Source organism: Mandrillus leucophaeus, unplaced genomic scaffold (assembly GCF_000951045.1).
Source record: "Mandrillus leucophaeus isolate KB7577 unplaced genomic scaffold, Mleu.le_1.0 Scaffold242, whole genome shotgun sequence".
Classification (NCBI taxonomy): domain Eukaryota; kingdom Metazoa; phylum Chordata; class Mammalia; order Primates; family Cercopithecidae; genus Mandrillus; species Mandrillus leucophaeus.
In genome coordinates, this window is record NW_012102499.1 from 99930 (window position 1) to 124067 (window position 24138).

Consider the following 24138-nt stretch of genomic DNA (forward strand, 5'->3'; position numbering starts at 1 on the left):
CAACACTGAACAGACATGGCAATGGGGATAGCTAACATGCAATTCAAAAGGAAAGGTAGCCAAACTTCTGCTCCTACTAGAATCACAGGCAAATACTAGAGATGTCTGAAGCTCAATGAAGTAGAGATGTATTTTCTTCCCAAAGCTACAGTAAGATGACAGGCAAAGTAGAGAAGATCATCCATTCCTTTGTTCATTCAGTTGTTTACTACCTATTTATTATAAACCTACAATGTCCTAGGCATTGTTCTAGGAGCTGGAGATGCCAAAGCACTTGTTCGTTTGTTGAACAGACCATAATTCAGAACTTACAAAATTGTCAATAAGTATTTATTTCCATCTGCAATTTTTGATGTCAGTCATTGACTACTGCCACTGAATTCCTGGTGAGACGTGACTTCCTGATTACACATTCATCGTCCAACAGAGACATATGACTATATACCCTGAGCCTAATCTGAACTTGCATTCCCACCCTTGTTGTCCCCTCCCCATCCTGGAGTTTTATTGTTAGAGGTCCCAGACAGTCTTATTAGTCAGAGATTGGTTTTATTTCCTCTCGTTGGGAAAATTTTCCATACTGGCAAATGTTCCGAGATTCATGCAAAAACACACACAACCCCCACCCCAGGGGAAGCAAAGGACTCATCAAATTCTCTGTTTGGAAATATTTCAGCCCCTTTTCTCTGAAGTCACATTCTAATTAGTTTCTCCAAACCGCTCTCTGGCTGCATCTCCACAACCCCAAAGGGCTGGCCACGCTCTGCAGCTTTGTAGCTGATAATGCATGGAGGTTCAGCGGGCTTGGAACTCTCTAGTAAACAATATTTTGAATGTATTTTATTACTTGTCACAATGGACTTTGAACTACATTTGAATAATTCATACTCCAAACTATGGTCTTTTCTAAGTTATCAAGATAATTAAGAGAATAAACATTGAGTCAGAAAATAATTATTCATTTTGGCTAACCTTGCCGTTCTAACTGATCTGCACTTACCAAGCCCAGTAAAGAAGTGTTGTATGATGTTTTTAAAGAACATGCGTGACTCTCTCTATTAAAAGACTTATATGAGATATTGGTCAACATGTGTGTCTGTCATAAAGTGCTCAAAAATATCAGCTCCTTGATATCCCCTGACTTTATGAAGCACGTAGACGCAGGCTTGGAAGAATGCCACGTATGAGTGCCAACTCTTGTTTTTAAAACGGCTCTCTAAAGCATAAAGATCTATAGAAATTTTGACTCCATTCGATTAGCCAGTTTGGAAACATGGGCCTTTGAATGGAAAATGAAAGGACAAGTTGTAGAAGGTGAGCCAGAGGAATACTTGTCTGTCCTCTGAGATGCTCATAAGATTGGCAGCAAGGCTGGTTCCCCATAGGATGCTGATAAGAAGGCTTTACTAGCCACTGTGTTCCCTTGGCCTCCTGGTACAGGGTGACCCTGCCCAGGAGTGGTGGGTTCTCACTCCTCCCAGCATCACCTACAGAAACTCAGCAAATGTGTGCACCTCAACGTGCTCCCAAACATACTTGGTACACTTTGAATTCTTTTCTTGGACATCAAGTTCACCTCGGAAATCAGATATGCTAATCTCAGAGGAGTGAAGCCACTCAAGAAAGAGTCTGAGATCTATGGTACAGCTTGCTTTTTCTAGGATTTTCTGAAAGAAAACTAAAAAAGTAAACTTTTCAGAGAGGCCTTGGCAAAAGAAAAAGTGGGATTTTACATAATTTTAATTGGAAAAAAAATAAAAATAAGGGCTTTATATTCATGATCATTTAGTATTTCTGGTAAAGACACTACTGAGAGAGAAAACATCACAGGCCAGTGAGTCTGTGTCAACCATTGCACTATAGATGGCCTGGGCTCTGCCCACTGGCAGGTTCCTCCTTTAACAGAAAGTTCGGTATCCACCATGTGGACACTCCTCACCCTTCAGATCCGAAAGTTAATACACCCCAGAATACTTGATCACCCACATGAAAGGCGCAATGCTAACACTACAGTTCCTCTTGCTGAGTTAGAAAATTGTTGGGTATTAATTTGGAAAGGATGAGCAGCGCTGGGTTAGAAAGAGCCCTCACTTCCAGGACACCCACCTGGGCTTCAGTAACAACCCCTTGTTCAGGGTGGAATTTGGGTTTTCTTTTTCCTCCTAACCTTTCTGAGTCTCACTTCTCCCATCTGTAAAACAGAGTAATATCTATACTACAGCAAATGATTAGGGTTTTTTTTTAATGTGAAAATACAATCCATGGGGCCTGTCCCATAAAAGGCATTAGATAGGAATTATGTAAAAATAGAGAATGCAAATATTACAAAAAGAGCTCATGGCACTAAGAAACTGGCTGAGTGAAAATGGGGCATTTTAAATCTCAAATAATGTATCTTCAACTTAGCAAATGTATCATACATCTCCAAATGTGGGGGATAAAAGCAATATAGATTTTTTTTAAGAATTTCACTTATTTTTTAAAAACTTTTATCCATTTTTCCCCTAGATTATTTCTCAAACTTACTGAGAAAGTTCCCGATCCTCCCTCCTGTCCTTTTCCACAAAATCTCTCTCTCTTTGTCTCTGTCTCTGTCTCTGTCTCTGTCTCTCTCTCTGTCTCTCTGTCTCTCTCTCTCTCTTTGGCAGCCTCATTCATTCCCTCACTCTGGAGAGTCACATACAACAAATAAAAATTCTAAAAATTAGTGAGAAGATGAGCATGCACTTCTCTGCTATTTCAGTAGATAGCACAGGATGGTTACTGCTGGAGATGCTGAGGCTGGCTGAACAAAAGGGAAACAGGGGACTGCGTCTCCAAGGGAAGACGAGGCAGTGAGGAAAGAAATTAGGCCAGGAACTCAGGAAGTGGCAGAAGACTGACAGATAATCAGCTGAGAAGTTTGTGTACACATAACAGCTTTGCAAAGGCCAGAGGTTTCAACAAGATCCAGGCCACGAGGAGCCCGGAGGCCAAGGCCAAGGCTAAGGGGAGTGAGATTCTTGCTTTGTGCACACAACTTAAGGAAATGCTAAAAAATCAGTTATTGAGATAAATTATATTAAGTGTAACACAATAGTTCTTGATAAAATTGAATGCAAACATTTGTGCTTAAAAAAAGTTGTTTTTTTTATTTATTTATTTATTTTTTTTAGATGTTGTCTCTCTCTGTTGCCAGGCTGGAGTGCAGTGGCATGATCTCGGCTCACTGCAACCTCCACCTCCCGGGTTCAAGTGATTCTCCTGCCTCAGCCTCCCAAGTAGCTGGGACTACAGGCATGTGCCACCACGCCCAGCTAATTTTTGTATTTTTGGTAGAGACGGGGTTTCACCATGTGGGCCAGGAAGGTCTTGATCTCTTGACTTCATGATCCGCCCACCTCAGCCTCCCAAAGTGCTGGGATTACAGACATGAGCCACCGCGCCTAGCCAAAAATATCAGAATTTTAAGGAAAGACAGGATCTGACCCTGAACTTGTAGGACTCAGCTCACTCACCTTACACTCATCTCAGTCCTCCTGGGATTATGCTGGCTTTATTTAAAATTTTGATATTTTCTTCATAGATCTTTTGCATTCTTTTTTTATCTTTTAAAATGTTGCATGAAAATATTATTTGAGTACTGAGACTTTTCGTGCCACTTTAAATTCTGTGCCTTAAGCGAGCGACATTCTTGCCTCACCCTAGTGCTGGCCTACCTGAGTGAAGGAGTTGCTTCAAGAAAACCCAGAGAGGCTATATGGGGGCAACTGGGGAACCAATGGTGACAACTTCTAAAGCACTGTTCGTGGTGCCTTGAGGAATCCCAATATTGAATTATATTCTCAAGTCTATGTAAGAAAAATAATTAGTAGGTGATGAAAGTAGGCAACAGAGACCACAAATATGACACTCTTGTCTTTATTGGTATATGCGTTTGGCTCTGAATGATCAACTACATCACAAATTCCAGTACAAAAGTCTCATTTTCGGATAGATCATATAGATAAAGAATTCCAAGTTCCATCGGTCACTCATACATACACGTGGCAAGCCCTGGAGTTTCTGAACATAGGAAGAGAACGCAAGTCATGTGTTAGGTCCACTCTCTTGCGTGAAATGTGGAAGAGGGAAATAAAATTAGGCAACATTTAGCAATCAACAGAACCCCTTCCCTATCCTACCGCAGCCCAACATGGTGGAGCAGCAGCGGGCTGAACGGCTGAGACCAGGGCAACAAGGCAGCAGGAAGTGCCCAGGTAGGAGGAGGGTCCTTGGCCACATGGGGAGCTTACAGAGATAATCACAGTAATACACAGATGTAGTGCCCATTAGCCAGCAGGGTTTCCTTGAGGAACATCAATCCATACCCACCCACTCAAAGTCCCCTCTCTCCAAAAGTAGATAGATGGTGTGGGGACCATATGAACTAATCCCCCAACCCAGCAACCCTTTACATAGCTCTGCCCTCACACCAAAGCTCTTCCTCACACCGAGACAACAGGAGGCACAAAGGCCCTCAATGACATGAATCCTCTCAAAGAGAACAAAAGAGGGCACTGAGATGTTAACGCCAAGAACTATGCCGATGAATCAGCCATTAGACTCAAATCTGGCTAAGATCCACTTTACTTAAAAATTCAGGATGTAATATGTAGGAAGTGGCAGAGCATATACACAACCCGAGAGGGAAAGTGTGATTCAGGACATGAGTGATGATCTTATTCTGCCTGCTACTTGGCCGCTGTCGCCCTCCCCAAAGCCCAGGAGTTTGGAAGTCAGCGGCGTAGCTACGTATCACCAATATCTTACTAAGAAAACGAGTGTTTTCCTCTTTCAAATCCAATGTCCATAAAAATCTAGGTAGAATTCAGTGAAATCAAAAATCTCACATGTAAATAGAGGAATTTTACCATCAACTCAAAACAAAGACTCCTAAGAGGGAAAAAGACAGACTAAATGTATTCATTCTGACAACACTTGGGGAAGAAAGGCTACCCTTCTAAATGAGGCTCAAGCAGCTACATGTATTGATCATTGTTTCTGTAGATATTAGGAAATGGCACTAATGAAATTAGGAACTAGGAAGAAATGTGATCATTAGCTTCATAGTTCCTGAACCCTAATACATACGGAAAAAAGGGGAGGAGAGAAAAACCACGTGGGTAAAGATATTGATGTTTATGGAGGTAAAACCAAGATAGAGAAAATGTGAGACCAGTTAGTCCATCTGACTCAAGTACTCTATTAATAGAAGGTAAGAACATGAGTTCTGACCCTGGGTAAAGCAGTTAGTGCCTCTCTATTCCTCAGTAGTAGAGTGAAGACCAAATGACTTCAAAACTAAACCCTTTGGGTGTTGCAGGGAAGGGGAGTAAGTATTGAGCACGAAAACATAAATGGATCTGAACATTAATCATTCCTGTAGGAAAACAATTCAGGTGGCTGCTTAGTGGTGCCATATCTGCTTATTTTATAAGCAGACCTTTCATGTAATCTCTAGTAAAGACATTCCCTAAAGTGGACACTAGCTATTTTGATATAACTGCACACTATAGGGCTTTATCCTGTCCTCTCTGTATCAACCACTTTACTGGAAATTTAGGAATATGGCACTCAGTCCAAATGCCATTATTATGTAATGAGGAGCTTAGGTTCCACTTTATTGCACCCAAAAGTTCAATGGCATGGTTAAAAAATGTGTTCATTAATAGTAACAGGATAAAAAAGAATATTGATGTCTACCCATATACAGTAATGAATAAGAATAATATATAGAAACTAGGCTTATATTATTGTTTTCTTTCTGGGATTCCCCCCTGCCTTTGGTTCTGAAATCACACATATCTAATCTCTTACATCACAGAAACTTATTCATTTGAACTCATTTTTAGAATCTAGCCTTAATATTACTGTGCAAAATACCAACACTAACATATTATTGGATTTCATACTATTGATAGAAGCCTCCTTGCCAGAACCCCAGTCTAGATCTAGAGGCCTCAGACATCAGGAGAGGAAGGAAGGCTTTCATGATGAAAGATCCGGGGATCACTGGACAGCAAACTCCATCAAGTTTAAGCAAAGCTGGGAGTGACCAAAGGGAGACTCCGGCTCATCAGAGGTCCTTGCATAGCCAAGGGATCCTCAGTGGAAGAGAAGGCATCCCTAAATATTGGGAAATGTATGAGATGTAACTAGCTTGGCCCTTTAAGATCCAGCACACTCAGCTCTTTGAAAAGAGCTAGCTAGGGTGAAGAACTTGGAGGCAAAAAGTGATCATCTGCTTCAGTTGAGCAATAAACCGCATGTAGAGTTATCTGGAGTGATGACCCTAAATGAGTGCTCTCAGCCTGCCTTGTCAGAACAAGAGGGCCTCTCATTTCCTGAGTCTTTCCAGCGCATAACACAGGCCTCGTGTGCTCTGTGATACTTACCATATGAGAGTCTGACGTGGCCAGTTACGGCCAGACCCCCGCTCTTAACCCCTGCACATCCCCAAGGAAATACAAAATATGAAACTGGGAATAATACACCCAATGTGCTTCCTACACACTGTGTGGCACAATCACCCCAAAGGGAGCCATTACTATAAATATATTAACAGACTCCAGTACAAATAAAGGCAAGGACACATATGGTCAGACTTTATATTACAAGAGATTAAAAGGATACCCACAAGAGTAGAAAGCCATATATCCAAATGATGTCAGTGGTTAACTCTAACTGGTGGAATTACATGGGACTTTTCATTTCATCTTTGTTTCTTATGTTTTCCAGGTTTTCTACTATAATCTGTATTATTTATTTTTGTTTTGAAATACCCATTTTAGGGCACTTAAAAGCATTTTGGGTGAGGAAGACGATTCTATCTTACTAGCAAAAATCATTGGGCCTATACCAACTGGGATTGACCAACGCATTGCGGTCTGTTTAGGACTGTCCTGGTTTTAAAAATGAAAGTTTCACATATCAGGAACTGCCTCAGCATTCTCTCACTGACAGGAAGCAAACCCAAACAAAGGACAGAATGGATTCATCTCCTCCTTGGGCTGCTCTCTCAGTCTCAGGAGGCAGAGGCTCTTGCTTCCAGTTAGGGGCTGAGTCCAAGGAGAGAGATTCCTTTACGTGGCAACCAGGTTGAACTAAGAAGTAGCTCTATCCCCATTTCCTTCCTGGCCGTGGGTTAGAGAAAATGTTTCTTCTCTTGCCATTCAAGAGAAAGAAGAACAATCCAGAAAAACTAAACAAAAACCCACTACAACCTCAGCGATCAACCTCAGAGCAGCATCACAGCTCCCCAGCAAGGAGACCTGGCATGACAATCTGAGAAGAAGCCCAGCTATGGTGGTTACTCTCACAGGCTGGCAGAATTAGTAAAGACAGAGAAAAGCTGCACTTCCCAGGGAGGAAACCTGCACTTTGTTATAACAGCTGCCATAAAGGATTGAGCATCACATCCAAGAAAAACTCCAGTGGTCCCATCTCTACTTAACCAGAGGGAGCACTCAATTGTTCAAAGCACCTGGGTAGCAGGAGCTTCTTAGCAATGTAGGAGGTTACTCTGCAACTGTGTCTGCTGAGCTGGTCCTGGTCCACAATCTGCTGGCACATGCGAGAGTGACCAACCCAAGACCAAAATGGGGGCATAGCTTGATTGGATTCATCCTGTTGGTACACACACTCCAGTCAGGCTGGGCCTTGGGAAATACCCAGAACAAATACATTAGGATCCTCCATCTGCTGGGATGCTTCTAGAACATCACTGATGCTTTGGTGAAATTGGACTGAAATGTCTGATATGTGCAGGATGCAGAACTCCATCTTGGTTGGCTGATGATGAGGGAGTAAACGCAGTCTTCAGATTATCACTCTGAGTGTCTCCCTGACCTAAATCCATAACCTTTATTTTTGTTTTTTTTTCAGACACCAAACTTAGAACTGGAGTGTTTTCTCTAGGAGGTCTAAGAATACTATAATCAGGTGATCTTTCTTTTTTGATAACAAAGAATAATATCACCCAATGGTCAGATGCTAAAAGCATGATTTTACTTCACTGTGAGTGTGCTTGAAATTGGTTTGCTAACAAATCTTCATCTCGGTGCAGCTTATAATAACAAGGCTTACATTTTAAATGTAATTATGCAGCATGTATTCATTTCCTTTCTTTTAAGAAACTGAAGTTGCTTTTTTAAAGCATTATTTGATAGCTTCTTACCATCTCCTTTGGAGTTGAAAATGGAATATGATATCAAATTGTTGTAGCTAGCAATGGGGGGGCCATGGCACTGAGAGGGGGAAAGAATTGTACTGGGACCTCCAAAACAGCAGCAACGTACCATGAAGGTTCCCATGAGATGAGTCGTCAACCCAGTGTGCCATAAAAGAAGCAATTTTTAAGGATCCTAAAATAACTGCATTCTCTGTCCTAATGCTCATGCTGGGCAGAATGGACTTAGCTTATTTTTAAAGTGCAGGCCATGGCCGTCCAAGGCATACAAACAACTCCCAAAGCAGTCATTATTTGGCCAATTAAACAATTAGAAGAAAATATACTTTTGAAAGACAAAACATTAATAGGCAAAGTACAGAAGAAAGTGCTAAAGCAATTGTTTCTACCCGTTTATCAGTCCTATCTCTAACCATCAAAATGGACCATGGTCATTCGATTGCACTGAAGTCTGAAGATAATCTCCGGTAACTCTGAAGGGCCCCACACTCTTTGATCTAATAAGCTTCTGGGTCCTGGATATAATTCAGAATTTTTGCTCATGTGTACTCAAAGTAATACTGCAAATATGTTCAAAACCTCTGTGGTTCTGTGAAAAATATCACCTACATCCTTTCCCCTTATTGGTAAGACAATGACGAAGTGGGCTGTGGCTATTGAGGGGAGCAGAATGGGTGCTTTGTGTGATAGCTTTAGCTACTGTTAAAATACTCCCTCCCTTTATAAGGTCTTCTTTCCTCAGGTCTAGCTGGTCTATGAATCTGTGCTTATCTACATAATTGCCTAACAAGCATGTGACCACTAGGAAAACACATACGCGCACACAAACACACATACACACAAGGAAACACGCACATTAACTACAATAGCTGGAGAAGTATGGCACACTCTGGAGAAAATTTTTAAAAATCCATTTCATTGGAAATGGAATTAAATTGAAAAGAAAAAAAAATGTCAGAATACTTTATATGCCTCTGCCACAGGGAGTTCCTAGCCCTAGGCACATGAAGAGGGCATGCTCTGCAAGTACAAACACATCCAGGTCCATATTTAGAGACAATTTTAAGTCGATTTAGGCCTCAAGCCTAGGACCCTAGCTAATTTACAAGGCTGCTCTAGGGAAGACACAATTTTAGGGAGGACATCTATCGTGTTTGCTCCGACGGGAGAAGATAAGACGCACTCCCACCCTTCGAGAGAACCCAAGACTGATGATTTGGGGTTTTTGCTGGTTAGTGTGTTTTGTTTCTGTTGGTTTGTTTCGGCTCAGAAGGTGTGTTTCCATTGTTCCCTGTCAAAACCTTTCTCAGCAGGCAAGGAAAGGAAAGCAGCACACAGCTGCCCTTGAGCCGAGTTTGTGAATTTTACTGGGAAACCACCCCGTGCTGTCAGGTGACGTGGTGTTCAGACACGTCTAAACAAGCTAGTTGAATTAAAGACCAACTCCAGACTTGATGTTGCTGAGCTCCTCAGCTCCATCTTGCCATCCTGATTGATCGAGGAGATGGGTCTATAGTTAAAGTGGCAGAGTACTTTGAGGGGTTAGTCATTAGAGCACACTGCTTTGTCTTGGAAAGGCAACTTCTTGCTTGGCTAGGTTATGGAAGCTAAGGAGTGACGTCAAGATCTTGTCTGGCCAGAATTTGCAGATAACCATAGAACTCTTCTCCTCCATCAGGCATGGATTTAGCCTCCTTTAGTTCCTGCAGTGACACAGGAGCCTCCAAATACCAAATTATTATCAGGCGGTCTTGGGGGAACCTCTGGGCCCTGCAATAAAGTAGACAGACTTGCTATTGGAACGTGCTCGGGAGGAATTCAGCCCTGTTCAGATTGCTCTACAATCCTGCAAACCACCTCCGGACTTTGTAAATGAAACCCTCATATCACTCCAGATAGTGAAAACATACTTCAGGGGATATAATTGATCACCATCTTTCACTAAAATTATTTTATGCATCATTTTAAGAAGTTGGATTTGATCATGTTTGTTTATTATTTTGTTTTTAAAGCCAAACTATGCACGTATTGAGCTTGTATCACTCTGGACAAGCTACTTCTGAGTATCATTTGTAAAATAAGGTATTTTTATTCATTGATCCTTCAGGTCTAATTCAGAGTATCACAAACGGGTGGTAGACTGCGAGTCAAACCTGCCTCACACTGATATATTTTTATTTATCTCACCCAGTGTCTTAAATCTTGGGGAATCCACACAAAATAATAAACACCTGTTTTCTCTGGAAAAAAATTAGAATATCTGGCAATACCAGGCCCATACTCCAGCATGGTCCTCACTACCCCACATCATTTTTCTTCCAGCCTGTTTCTTACATTGACGTGCCTGATTCTTGTTGGTAATTGGGGTTTTGGACCCATGCTCTAACCTATTCTATTGTAATGCCTATCACGTTGCATTATGATTATATGATGATCTAACTATCGGCCTTGCCAGTGAGACTCCTTGAGAGCAGGGAACAAGCCATTATTTTCAAGAGCTCTCTAGTTCCTAGCATTAAAATAGTGTTATAAATAAATATTTAATGAATTGTCTTTATTATGTAAGTTAGATTCTTAAACTTCAGTGAAATGAATAAGATCATACATATAGATCATATACACAATAGATTCTTACAATTCAGTGATCTTTGTAAGATCACGTGTATATTCTAAAGTCAACATCTTTGAATAGCATGCAGTTTTAGGAAAGAGAAGTAAATAGGCCAGTTTTTGGCTCAAGTCTCTGATGGATCCATAAGAATAGTAACGTTGTACTGTCCATGTGATATTATGCTTTAAGCACATGGTAAGTTTTCTAAACTCTCTCTGAGATCTTCTCAATGTTTTTTTCATTGCAACTTCTTAAAAGAGCCCTTCTTTAGAGGTTCTTTAAAAGCTCACTTGTAAAAAATATTCAATGGGGCTCATGCCTGCAATCCCTCCCTTGGGAGGCCAAGTTGGGAAGGATCACTTGAGTCCAGGAGTTCAAGACCAGCCTGGGCAACATAGTGAGAACTATATCTCTACAAAAAATAGAAATAAAAAATAAAAAAATAAATTAGCCAGACATGGCGGTGCGTACCTAAGAGTCCTAGCTACTTAGGAGGCTATGTCAAGAGGATTGCTTGAGCCCAGGAGTTCCAGGTTATAGTGAGCTACAACTGTGCTATTGCACTCCAGCCTGGGTGACAGAGTGAGACTCTGTCTCTAAAATATATGTTTTTTATATATATATACACACACACATATATGTATATGTATAGTATATGTGTGTATATATAGAGTACATGTATGTGTGTATATTTATATAACACACATAAATATGTGTGTGTATATAGATACACACACACATATACATAGTCAATGGGAATTATCTAATTGAAATCTAAGTTCTCAACATTTCATGGGCCTATAGCAACAGATTAGTCTACATGTCAGGTCTATACATTTTGAAATATTTTAATTTCTGCATGACTACAATTAGAATGTTCAAAGAAAAGATTTTTTGTCCAAAGCCTATTTCTGCTAAAATTGTTATCTAAATCTGTTTAAATTGGCTAATATATTATTAAAAACTTGTCTAATAAATAAACAACTATGTAGGCAAGTTTGATAGGAATAAAACCAATGAAAATGATTATGAGTCATCTTTCTTGTTACATATCTGCTAGCAATTAATATTTCAGTAATATAAAGCTACATCTGGTCAACATGTGGCCAACATCAAAGGTACACCACGTCCTGTGCTATGAAGGAATAGGTCAACAGATAAAGATCCTGCTCTCCAAGAGCTTACAATCTAACCTAAAAGAGATTGCAGAAACACATGAGAGTGCTCATACTCAATATTTAACAGAAGGCCACAGATACACCAAAGATAAAGGAAAAAAATTATGAGATAAAAAAATGACATTTACAAAAGGGTGAAGGGAAGGAAAGAAGTAAATCGCTTCTTCATTCTCATTTATTTGAAAAAGGATTCATGGAAGATTTGTGATTTTAAGTGTTCTTAAAATCATGAGTGTATACGTGGCTTGTTGCCTGGAAAAATGAAAATCTCTTTTGGTATATGGTGTGGAGTGACTGAGGACACAAAGCCGGGACACTGCGGTTGGGTGCAGGGCCTAGCAAGACTTTATACAGAAGGAATGACCAAATGGAGGTTGGCCACTTGGGTAGAGGCCAGAAACTGACAGGAGGCACAGAATGACTGAGCCACACAATCAAGACTACTCCAAAGGGAACCCAAACCTTTGCAAAAAATCCACAGACTCCAGATTAAGGAAATAACCTTTGAAGCCTTTCTTCCTGGATTTCTTTTTTTTTTTTGAGAAGGAGTCTCACTCTGTCGCCCAGGCTGGAGTGCAGTGGCCGGATCTCAGCTCACTGCAAGCTCCGCCTCCCGGATTTACGCCATTCCCCTGCCTCAGCCTCCCGAGTAGCTGGGACTACAGGCGCCCGCCACCTCGCCCAGCTAGTTTTTTGTATTTTTCAGTAGAGATGGGGTTTCACTGTGTTAGCCAGGATGGTCTCGATCTCCCAACCTCGTGATCCGCCTATCTCGGCCTCCCAGGGAAGAAAGCACTTCCAGCCATGTAGCCCACTTTTGTCTAGAAGATCTCATTTGTTACTTTGTTTGTTTGCTCTCTTGCTCATTTGTTCAATTTCTCTTACTGGACTTGTTGGGCTATCCGGTCTACTTAATTATGCAGCTTTATCTTCCCTCCCTCCACAAAGGAAAGCAACTTTTTGAGGGTATGTTGATTTTAGTCAGCCTCAATTATACTACAGCCTCAGGCTAACTGAAAAGCATCATAGGCCTGGTTCAGGTGGTGACTGAGGTGTCAATGTCAAAGTACTCTATTCCTAGGGAGAACAATCAAAATGATGACAGATGCTCCCATCACAGTATCCTGCTTAGTCTTACTCCTTATTTGACAGTTCTGCGTACAGGGCATTCCAAGGATCTTTGGAGGAGGCTCACCCCATCAAAGAAGGCACATTTTAAGCAATACCTCTACTCACCTTGTTCACACCATAATGACAGTATTAAGAGTAATAATACCTTGATTTCAACTAATACCTCTTATTTTAAGGAGCTCAATATTCTTCACACATTATTCTATTTATCTTGTCATGTTACAGAGTCAACCAAAATCTCTGGTGGATTCCAGTCTCACACATTAAAAGCTCATAATACTGTTCTTCCTAACATTTAAACTCACATCCAACCTTAAACATACCTTGGGATAAATTTGAGTGAATAGGATGAAGTTATAGATATTTCCTTATACATGCACAGATCTGATACTCATTGCTAAGGCCCTTCATCCCATGAAAGCTCTTGACGAAGAGTCAGCCCCCAAAGCCTAACCTTGCAGTAATCCTCTACCTTACCTCTATGACAAGGTAGGAGAATGGTATTTAAGTTGGGATGGAAACATGCAGGATACCCACTCCTTAGTGGCAGGGAATCTCTGGGATCCGGGCCACCTGATGTCATTGCCCTCACGGCCCCTTAGTCACGTATGAAGGAAGGCCTGGAATCCCAATGCCATAAGCCTGTTTGTCCACCGTGGGTTTATTTTGTGTTGTCTTTAAGGCTGTGCTACACGTTTAATATTGGAGCAGTGGTGCAGAAGATAGCACAAAAAGCCCTTAGAAAAATCTCAAGCTTGCTAACAGAGATTAATGGGTTAATTTGGTTTTGAAAAATGAAAGTCAATGTACTTAATATGCAAATCATCTGCTAACATGTCTCCTTGCTATTGTGGCAACACAACAAGGCCTCATGCTGGGAACTCAGACTGAGCAAAGAATACAGGACTCCCCAAACTGATACCACCTGTGGGCAACACAGTGCCTTCCCAGCTACCTAGAGTGCATGTTTCAATGACTCAACAAGCTAAATTTAAATTACATTCATTTGCTTGTCATCTATAACTGATATATGTGCATTCTAATGATACTTCTGGTTTCTGTCTTTCTTTTTTTCAAGATAAGCATGCCTGATTCCAACTTCACATTGACAAATGGTTTTGGAAAATAGATCCCAAGAGAAGTCAGCATCTGCCCACAGTTCCCTTCCCAGCAGGAGACACACCCAAAGAATTCCATAAGCAACAAACTAAAGGATCTATTCCTGGACCAAAAGCTGCAAGAATCCTCAGACATTTCACTGCACCCTGCCCCCCGCCAGTCATCCCTGTCAGGGACTCTGATAAGCACTCTGGTTGATACAGCTATGCAGCAAATGGGCCAATAAGTATAAACAGCTGTACTTACATGTGTCTGGCTTGAGCTGACTGTTGGTAATGCCAAAGTACTGGGGATTTTCAATGACAGGGATCTTGGTCATTCCAATAATGACAGCATCTGGGCCACCTTCTGAAGAAGATGGGGTGTTACTCCCATTGGAGATGTGATGGAGTGGGCTGGCAGAGTCATCATCATTGCTGATAACGGAAGCTGGGCCTGGAGATAGAAAAATACATATATTCTCCTGTAATCAATGGTTTTGTTGAGCTGTAATTCACATACATAAAATTTACCCATTTAAAGTGTACAATTCAGTGGGTTTTAGTATATTCATAGAGTTGTGCAATAATCACTATAATCTAATTGTAGGACATTTTCATCACCCAGATAGCACTCACTCTCCATTCTCCCCACTTTCAGCTGAGGATATTCACAGATTTACACTCTATCTCTCTGGCATTTCATATGAATGGAACCATATAATATGTGATCTTTTGTAACTGGCTTCTTTCACTGAACATCATGTTTTTAAGATTCATCCACATTGTAGTATGTATTAGTACTTCTTCTCTTTGTATTGCCTAATAATACTCCATTGTGTGGATATGTCGCACGTTATTTATCCATTCATTTGTTGGTGGACATTTGGGTTGCTCTGGCTTTTTGGCTATTATGAATAATGCTACTACGAACATTCATATATGAATTTTTATGTGGACACGTGTTTTAATTTCTCTTGGGTGGAATTACTGGGTCATATGGTAGCTCTATATTTAACATTTGGAGGAACTGCCAAACTTTTCCAAAGTGGCTGCACCATTTTCTATTCCCACCAGCAGTGTATGAGAGCTCCAATTTCTTCACTTCCTTCTCCTGTAAGATAATATGTAGCTTTCCTCTCTGTTCTGTGATTGTCTCTAGAACACTCTGTCACTGAAACTCTCAACATGAATCTGGGATTCCTATTTCACAGAGCATTGAAAGTTCTTCTGGGAATTTCAGAATCTGGGTTTCTGTCTCTACCCTTTGGACAAGTCACTGACTTTCTTTGGATTTCTACATCCACTCATATGCAAAATAATATTTGCTTATTTTATGACACTAGAATGAGACTAGTAATAGGAAAATGTATTACAAATTTAAATCTGCTTCATGAGTATGTATTACTACTAGTTATTACTAAATGAACTTTAACTGGTAGACCAGATATACATTTGACTGTCCTATGACTATATTCCTCTTTCTTCATATTCTGTGAGTGTCTGCACCACTTTTGTCTACAAAACACTTTTATAACAATAATGGACCAATCCCATGGCAAAGTTACCTGCTTTGTCTTCAGCTGTAATACTCTTTATAGAGTCATTACTTGGTGTCTTTGTACTAAATTAATAATCATAGCATTTTCTGTACAAGACAAATTTTCTAGTCGAAAGTCTCAGAATGTATATGCTCACACATACAGTCTACTGTATCCTGTCTAAACAATTTACCCATTAGCCACTAAACTCATACTGTTTGCAACCAAAATTAGATTCGCAAAGATAAAGGTCTACGTGAAAGCTTCAAACCAATGAAGACAGCAGTGGCTCATGACAGGCACTGTCTACGTGGGAGGTGGACAAGGTATGTATTACACAGGCAGGAAGCAGACCACTGACCCAACTACTGCCATAAGCCCAGAGAAAGAATAAAGAGAAAAGACAATAGGGAGTGAAAAGGCAAAATCAAATGCCCAGCGAAGGCAAATGCCATGCCAGGAAAAGTCTGAATTGCTACTTCCTACGCAAGGAAATGTGCTTTCTTCCAACCCCCCCACTAAATGCATGTTTCAGCACTTCCATCCTTTTTCTGCCTTTTCCCTCACACTTAACTATTTTAGTGAGAAGCACAGCAATTCTGAAAACAAAAGTTGTTTTGTTAACCAGTCTTGAATCCCTTATGAAATATAATAATACCTCATCCCCCAACCTCCAAGATCCATTTTCCCCCCTCATATGGAGATTATCACAGTTTGTAGTGATAACAGTTGGACATTCCCCAGCTAAGCAGTGTCTTAAACAAACTATGCAGGAGACAGCCTGCTGTTATTATAGGTAATTTTTGAAGCATTCTCTCAAGGGATGTGCATTTAAGCTGCTTTTAATGATGCACTTCGGCTCACTTCTGCAAACAAGTCCTCACACAGCCAATTTAGAAGCCACAAAACACTCAAAAGCAAAGGAAGGCAAGCCCATCAGTTATGCTCGTCTTGTGTCTAGCTCACCTGCGTTAGGATACAGCAGAAATCCTGCCAAGAATAACTACAAAGACAAGTTCTTTCCAATATTCCTAATCATCCCTGTTCTGCAACTTGCTCCCTGACAGGCCTAGATCATCCAGCTTCTGGCCAGCAATTAAAAATGAAGATGTGTTGGCCGGGCGTGGTGGCTCATGTCTGTAATCCCAGCACTTTGGGAGGCTGAGGCAGGCAGATCACGAGGTCAGGAGTTCGAGACCAGCCTGGCCACCATGGTGAAATCCCATCTTAACTAGACGTCCAAAAATTAGCCAGGTGTGGTGGCACGCGCCTGTAATCCCAGCTACTCGGGCGACTGAAACAGGTGAATTGCTTGAACTCGGGAGGCAGAGGCTGTGGTGAGCCAAGATGGCGCCACTGCACTCCAGCCTGGGTGACAGTGTGAGACTCAGTTTCAAAAAAAAAAAAAAAAAAAAGAAGAAGAAGAAATGTTATGCTAAGTTTTCTGCAATAAAACGTCACCACTGACTCCCTTCCTTGGTTCCAGACACGGCTGTTACCTCCTGCAAGGTTACCAAAACATGCTCCCTACTGCCTGAGCTCCCTGAAGGACTACAGTCAAGGCTGCACATTTCTCAGTAGATTCCAGGCACTACCTTTACCCCCAGAAATGCAGGAGCTTCTTTTTCTTAAAATTTCTTGTTTTTATTTCAATAGTTGTTTGGGGAACAGGTGATGTTTGGTTACATGAGTAAGTTCTTTAGCGGTTTCTGAGATATTGATGCATTCATCACCCAAGCAGCAAACAATGTACCCAATGTGTAGCCTTTTATCCCTCACCCCCATCCCGCCCTTTCCCCACAGTCTCGGAAGTCCATGGTATCATTCTTATGCCTTTGTACAGGAGTTTCATTTTAAAACACTCCACATGCTGTCAGACATCCAGCAATGTTTCCTTCTGGAGCCCCTGCAACGATTAGAAATGCATTGACTCCAGTTGCTTTCTTCTCTGACTCTCCTCTGGCCCAGCATGCTCTGAAGTTCACGAACATCAGAGCAACGTTCAATCATGTCTGAGGAGGCTGATACCTAGAAGACAACTTGAGATTCCCGAATTCAGACTTTGAATCTTCTGCCAAGTGCACAGCGAAGCCCTCACTTAAAGAGTCCAACCAAGTGATTTGCTCTCTGCTTCTCCTTCCTCACTAAGGGATACCATTTTCTTTCCTAAACCTCTCCAATTAAAACCCCCAACTCCGATGGAACAGATTGGAAGGGAATGAGCTTTTGTTTGGGGAGCGAGAGGAGGATTAAGCATAGAAGCAGTAAAAAGTACCACAGGTAATTTTTCAAAAGGCTTTTCACTTTGCCAGAAAAATCACTGTTGACAAATGTGAGTAACACATAAACCTCAACAATTCATCAAGGGGGATATTAATTCAAGTGCTGTTTTCTTCATTATTGATGTTCCAAAACCTAGAAGACTGATATGGCTGTCAAGGTTGCAGGGTTTAAGCCCATTTTTCTGTGAACATTTTGATATAATGGAATGCAAAGCACAGCAAAGTTGGGAAGGCAGAAGCAGCTCTCAGCGGGGACAATGAATGTCTACATAATTTGACAGCAGCCTGTCTGCGCATATCACAGGATGTGTCTTTGTATGTCTATGCATGTGTTTGAGCAGGCACCACGAAAAAGACGGAAGAATAAAGGGGCACATCACCATGTGTTAAACGAAATTCATATGAGGACTTGAAAAACTGTATTATAATATTCATATAAAGTTTTAAATGGCGAGGTATGTGCACACTTGGCTGATTTAGGGTAAATAGTTCTAATCACTCAGCTGACAAACATGAGTTCAGTCTGGAAACATTTTTAGCCCATTTTTATTTTAATATGTCTTCTTGGTCGCATATCCTGTACTATGACTTTACAGACATTTCTGAGCCTATCGTAGACTTAATTTCCTGTGATAAGAATCACGAAGGTCATCTGGGGGAGTTTTCTTCTCTCAATACCAATAGTGCCTTCAAGGTGAGGGGAAGGGTTAGTACTCTTGAGCAGCTGTACTAAGCAAGCCTTTTTATATTCTGGATCCTGGTGCTTTGACATCTGGGGCCCTGCTGATCCTGGAGGGACAGCCCTCCCACAAAGGGTGAGTCAGTTCCTACAGATGGTAAATACCCTGCCTGGGAGCACACCTTTCAAATGCAAACCAACCAATCCAGAGACAACACCCCCAACCACCTTCCTGATGTGAGGCTCACACTTCAGGCCACTATCCACCTGCCCTCCCCATGCCAGGACCAGGTACTTGACAACTCTAGACAGCTCCTGTACCCTAGAGCCTGTTGAAATTATTCAGACTAGCCAATCCTAAACCTGTTTACCCTCCCTCCCCAGTTCCTTACCCTGGAAACACACTAAAAGCTCCTGTCCAAGTTCTCCCTTCCCTCCTCTGCCTCTTAATGGATCCCAGCGCTTCCCCATGTGGCTCTGCATTGCGTGGTGTGCCCCTTTCTTTTGGGAACCATGAGTAACACACTATCTTCTCAATGGCAATCATCTCCTAAACTGTTGGTCTCAGCAGACTTGAAAAATAATGAAACCTATGTTTTGTAAGAGCAGCACCTCTGCTGGATTGTAGCTGGAAGAATAATTCTGAAGAAGTCTCTGCTGTGGCCTAAAACAGTAAAACCACATTTTTGCAGCTTTTCAGGAACAAGCGCCCTTCAGCAGTGCAAATTGGCTTGAAAAAATATTTAAGTAGTTGGAATGACTTGCAATTTAGCAGAAGCAAGACCCTGTCTTATAGCACTGTGATGGGAGAGTTTATTACCACCTTCCCCAAAAACACACAGGATACACCTGTGCACGCATATGCATCAAACCCGTAAAACAGAACACCTTTAAGACTGCCCAGGCAGGATGATCCCTCCGGTATCTTGGTAAAGTGACAATGATCAGCTGTGTCTGAAATTTGCCCCTGGGGAGCTGCCTAGAAGCCCTGACTACTTGAGCTTGATGTTCTAACTTTGCCAGGGCTCCACTTCCCCTTTGCGGGTTAAGAACTTTAACCTTGGAATCCATGGAACTAGCAAGAGTGAAGGTGACTTTCCCCCCATGCCCAGGCCCCATCTGGCCAGGCTGCCTCAGCCCACTGGTCATTTTTGGATCCCTGGACAGACAGTGATAGAGGCTGCCCAACAAGACAAGGTCTGATGTCAGGTTCGAAAGTGACAGGAAACAGCTCCTTATATGGCCAGGATGAACAAGCATAGGGTGGATAGTTTGGAATTGAGCAGTCTCCTGACAAGGATACATTTCCCCTACTTTGACATTTTACCTATGGCCAACCTTGCTACCAAAAGAAACACTATACGAACCAACAGATGCCCAAGATGGTCGGATCTTGGAAACCCACGTGAAAGATGTAAGAATGCCTGTCTTCTCATGTCTTCTGAGCAATTCCTGTTCATTGTCTCTGTACCCATAGAAAATGCTGAACAAATTAGAGGTCCCAAGAGATCACACCTGATTTCAATTCTAATGATGCGCTACATCATCTGCATTCACTTGGTAAGCTACAAACTCTGCTTTTCAATTGTCAGCACATAGTCTGAATGCGGGGAATAGAATGCAATCAAGCACAAATCACAGCGTCTGGACGTTAGAATATGTTTTGAAAGAGGAATGGTCATAAATGGAAACTGATTTACCAATTCAGAACTCTATTACATCTTGGCCAATGGAAGAAAGTTAAGACCTAAACTTATCCAGCTTGACTGTTCAATCAGCGATTCCCTGTTGCATTTATTTTCTTAACCTTCTTAAAAATGCATCACAAACTAGAACTGGAACGACAGTTAACACTCCCCCCACAGGCTAAAAACGAGTCAAATCTAAAACTGTAAAACCATGTACTGAACTCAATTAACAACAGTAATGCCTCTTCTGGAAAAAATTCTAGACCTACTTCTTCAACAAATCAAAAACCAGGAACACAGAAAATGAATCAAAGACCGTGGAATGTAAAGAGGGTCCAAGCATTTTCATCCGAATAAAAACACAGACTCATTACTTATCCAAAGAAGGAGTGAGTTAACTACTTACCAACACCTTGTCTTGATTTTACTTTCCCAAATCCAAACCATGAGAAATCTGAAAACCACAACAAAACATAAAATAAACTTCGAAAGAGAAGTAGAAACCGGAGGTGGTCAACACTGTCCTTGGTCAAATAATGCAACAAACTCCCCCCGACAAAAAATAAATGAATAAATAAACAAACCACTTGGGATGAAAGCTTCCTATTAAACACCTGGAAACTAACGCTTGCATTTCTGTGTTAAGATTGATTTCCCATTCAGAGAACACGGAGACTCCAATCAGATAAGAGAGAGCAGCCCGTCTATGAGAAAAATAGCCACAACCCAGGGTTTAGGGCTCTGAACTGTTTTCCTTCTTTCTCACTTTCTTTCTTCCCCCTTAGTGGAGAGATCATTGCCTTGTATTGAATCATCTGACAGGGAAGCTGCAGGGGTGAAGACACACACAATGCACTTGACAAATGCACTACGGTTCTGAACCACAGCAATGTGGGAAAATAATAAGAGAAAACAGATCTTTTTTGAAGCTGAGACAGACAGTAAAAAAAAAGGAGCACAAAATTCCGTGGGAGAGCAGACACTTGGGCTAGATAGTTTAGGAGGGAGGGACAAAAAAGATCTTAATTCTACACAGATTCTTGCTCCTGACTTGCTGTGTGACGCTGGACTGTGTACAGCTGTTCTGTGCCTCTTACAACACAAGGTCCAGTAGGCACGTGTAAGAAAATATCTGCCAAACGTCTGGAGAGCCTCCCGTGAATAAAGCCACAGTGAAATGTCTGCTTGCTTCCGGAGCCCAGCTATTTCCTTCTAGGTAATTTCCCTGGGTTCAAAGTTAATTCCGCGCAGTGGGGAAATACCTGAATATGAGGAAGATAAAGGGAATGGACCCCAAATCAGTAACTGTGTTTCCCACCTCTTTCATAATTTTTACAGGCATTTTGGATAATTAGCTAGCTAAATTGAAGAGAAATCAATTTAAGTGAACACTGTACAGAAAAGCTCTTTGCACACTCAAAGATGACTTAGGAGGTTGTTGTCATGACGATTGCTCAAGGGTAAACGCAGGCTTTCCCTCCCTGGTATCCTACAACTTCAGCCCCCAACTTCTAAGCTGAAGTTTACTTCGGATCGATATTTTCCTCTGAATGCTTCCTTCCAGGTTTTAGAAGACGAGATGGAGGCCTGGCCTTGAGCCAAAGCCAAATAAAGATTCGTTTGCACAGAAGACAGTGAACTTCATTCATTGGAGCTGTTAGTCTAGGGAGGCAGAGTCCTGCCTACGGATTTCTTAGTTACAACTAACCCCATTTAAAACGAAGTGTATTATCCCACTGGTCATCTTTTGTTTTCCTATACTTGTTTGATTTAAACACTTTTTATTAAACCACAGATTGAATTTTTTAAGCCTAGTTTTTTTCACTTAAGTAATTTTTCAACATTACATTCTTGTTTTAGAGAGAACCCACCAAAGGGCAATGCCATCACAATCCCTCACTGATTGCACGTTTCAGATTATTTTTGATCATTAACTATAATAAACACAACTGCAATGAACATCTTTACACATCTTAAGCGCTCCCCTTCTCTTGTTAAAAATAATTCCCTTAGATAAATTCTAGAAATTGAATTACTCATTCAAAAAGAATGAATATTGTGAAAGTTCTCAATACAGGTTATCAAACTGCTACAACACTATGCCAGGTCTCACTGTCACTAACAGTATTTGAGAGGGTAGAAGGGTATTTTTGAGCTCTACCCAATGGGAAAACTAAAGAGGAACAATTTCCCCTTACAGGAATTGCTGAATTCCCCACCGTTGGTGTGGCTCCACCTAATTGGGAAGAGACCCGGCGAATATTCCCCTCCCATCGGTGTCCCATGAAACCATTCACACCTCACCTCTCCCAAGCTGGAGTTTTGCACAATGAGAACTGCAGATATACAGAAAATAAGAATTCCTCTCACCTGTGAAGTCATTACAGTTCACTGAGTGCCTCCACCCACCCACTGGGCACTTCTTCCTTGGTCCTCAGCCAAGCTTTGTTTACATGAGAAATTATCCTATGCTTATTGACGAGGAACTGAGACTCAGGGAGGCTGATACACTTAGCAAATCTCTCAGCTTGTGGTGACCGAGCCTGGATTCATATCTTCTGATGTCAAATCATAGTGGGTTTTTTTTTTCATTCTTTTTTAGTTGCATTTCCCATGCTCCAAAATCACCAAAATTAACCGAATTTTATAACAGTATAATTAGAATTCAATTTTAAATATAGAAAAACACTATAAATAGTTATTCATTCTCATTTATTTATTTATCAGGCAGAACAGAGCCTTCAAAGAGAAATGAGCTGCAAAGCAGCCCTTAAGAAGCTGGCCGGGCGCGGTGGCTCACGCCTGTAATCCCAGCACTTTGGGAGGCCGAGGCGGGCAGATCACAAGGTCAGGAGATCGAGACCATCCCGGCAAACACAGTGAAACCCTGTCTCTACTAAAAATACAAAAAAAAAAAAAAGAAAAAAAGAAAAAAATTAGCTGGGCGTGGTGGCAGACGCCTGTAGTCCCAGCTTCTCGGGAGGCTGAGGCAGGAGAATGGTGTGAACCCGGGAGGCGGCGGAGCTTGCACTCGGTGGAGGATGAGCCATCTAAGACGTAAGTTCAGAGTGTGGGAGCTCAGAAAAGAAGCCTGTATTCCAATGGAGGATTGGAAGGGGGCTCAAGAGAGAGGGCTCAGAGGATTTCTAGAAAATAGATTAGAATTAGCCAAGAATGGGAAAGAGCAGAGGAAAGAACGCTGACTGCACTCAGAATCCAGTTCTGGCTAAGGTGAGAAGTGCTGAATGTGTCCAGAGGCTGATGCAGCTGGAAGGTGGGTGGGGAGAGGGAACTGAGAGGTACAAGTAAGGGCCAAGTCAAGAGTTTGGATATGGTAGTGAAAATTGCACAGTTAGGCTCAAAAAAAAAAAAAAAAAGAAATCAAACTCAAGCCAGGAAGTAACATTGTCAAGATTAATTTTAGAAAAATCATTTTGGCTGCAGGGTGAAATCAGGATTACGGGAGGAAAAAACTGAAAGCAAGAGATTGGTTAAGGAAGTTTTTAGAGAAATCAAGGCATGAGAGAATTGTGGCCTGAATTGGGAATTTGGGAAGGGGAAGGTAAAGGAAAGGAGATGACTGCAGGCATATTTAGGGACAGTAGCAGAACTTGGTGATTGACTGCAAATTGAGGGGAGTGCAGAGAGAAAACAATGAAGGTTTCAGATTTGGACAATTAAGTATATGGTTATGCTGCCCACAGAGTCCCTAAGGAACTTAG

General features: G+C 41.5%; 1 protein-coding gene across 4 annotated transcripts in view; it reads right to left on the minus strand.

The window, feature by feature from the left end:
• NTRK2 (neurotrophic tyrosine kinase, receptor, type 2) overlaps positions 1-24138 on the minus strand; it is a 302428-nt gene that overhangs the window by 81577 nt on the left and 196713 nt on the right. Inside the window, exons 13-15 of one of the 4 annotated variants that reach the window (XM_011982734.1) lie at positions 20823-20870; positions 14495-14683; positions 3884-9979 (exon numbers count right to left, since the gene is read on the minus strand). In XM_011982734.1, the coding sequence (XP_011838124.1) occupies positions 9951-9979; positions 14495-14683; positions 20823-20870 (266 nt within the window). In that variant the 3' untranslated portion in view covers positions 3884-9950. Of the gene's footprint in view, positions 1-3883; positions 9980-14494; positions 14684-20822; positions 20871-24138 lie in introns of those variants that run through there. The other 3 variants (XM_011982732.1, XM_011982735.1, XM_011982733.1) reach the window with 3 other exon arrangements.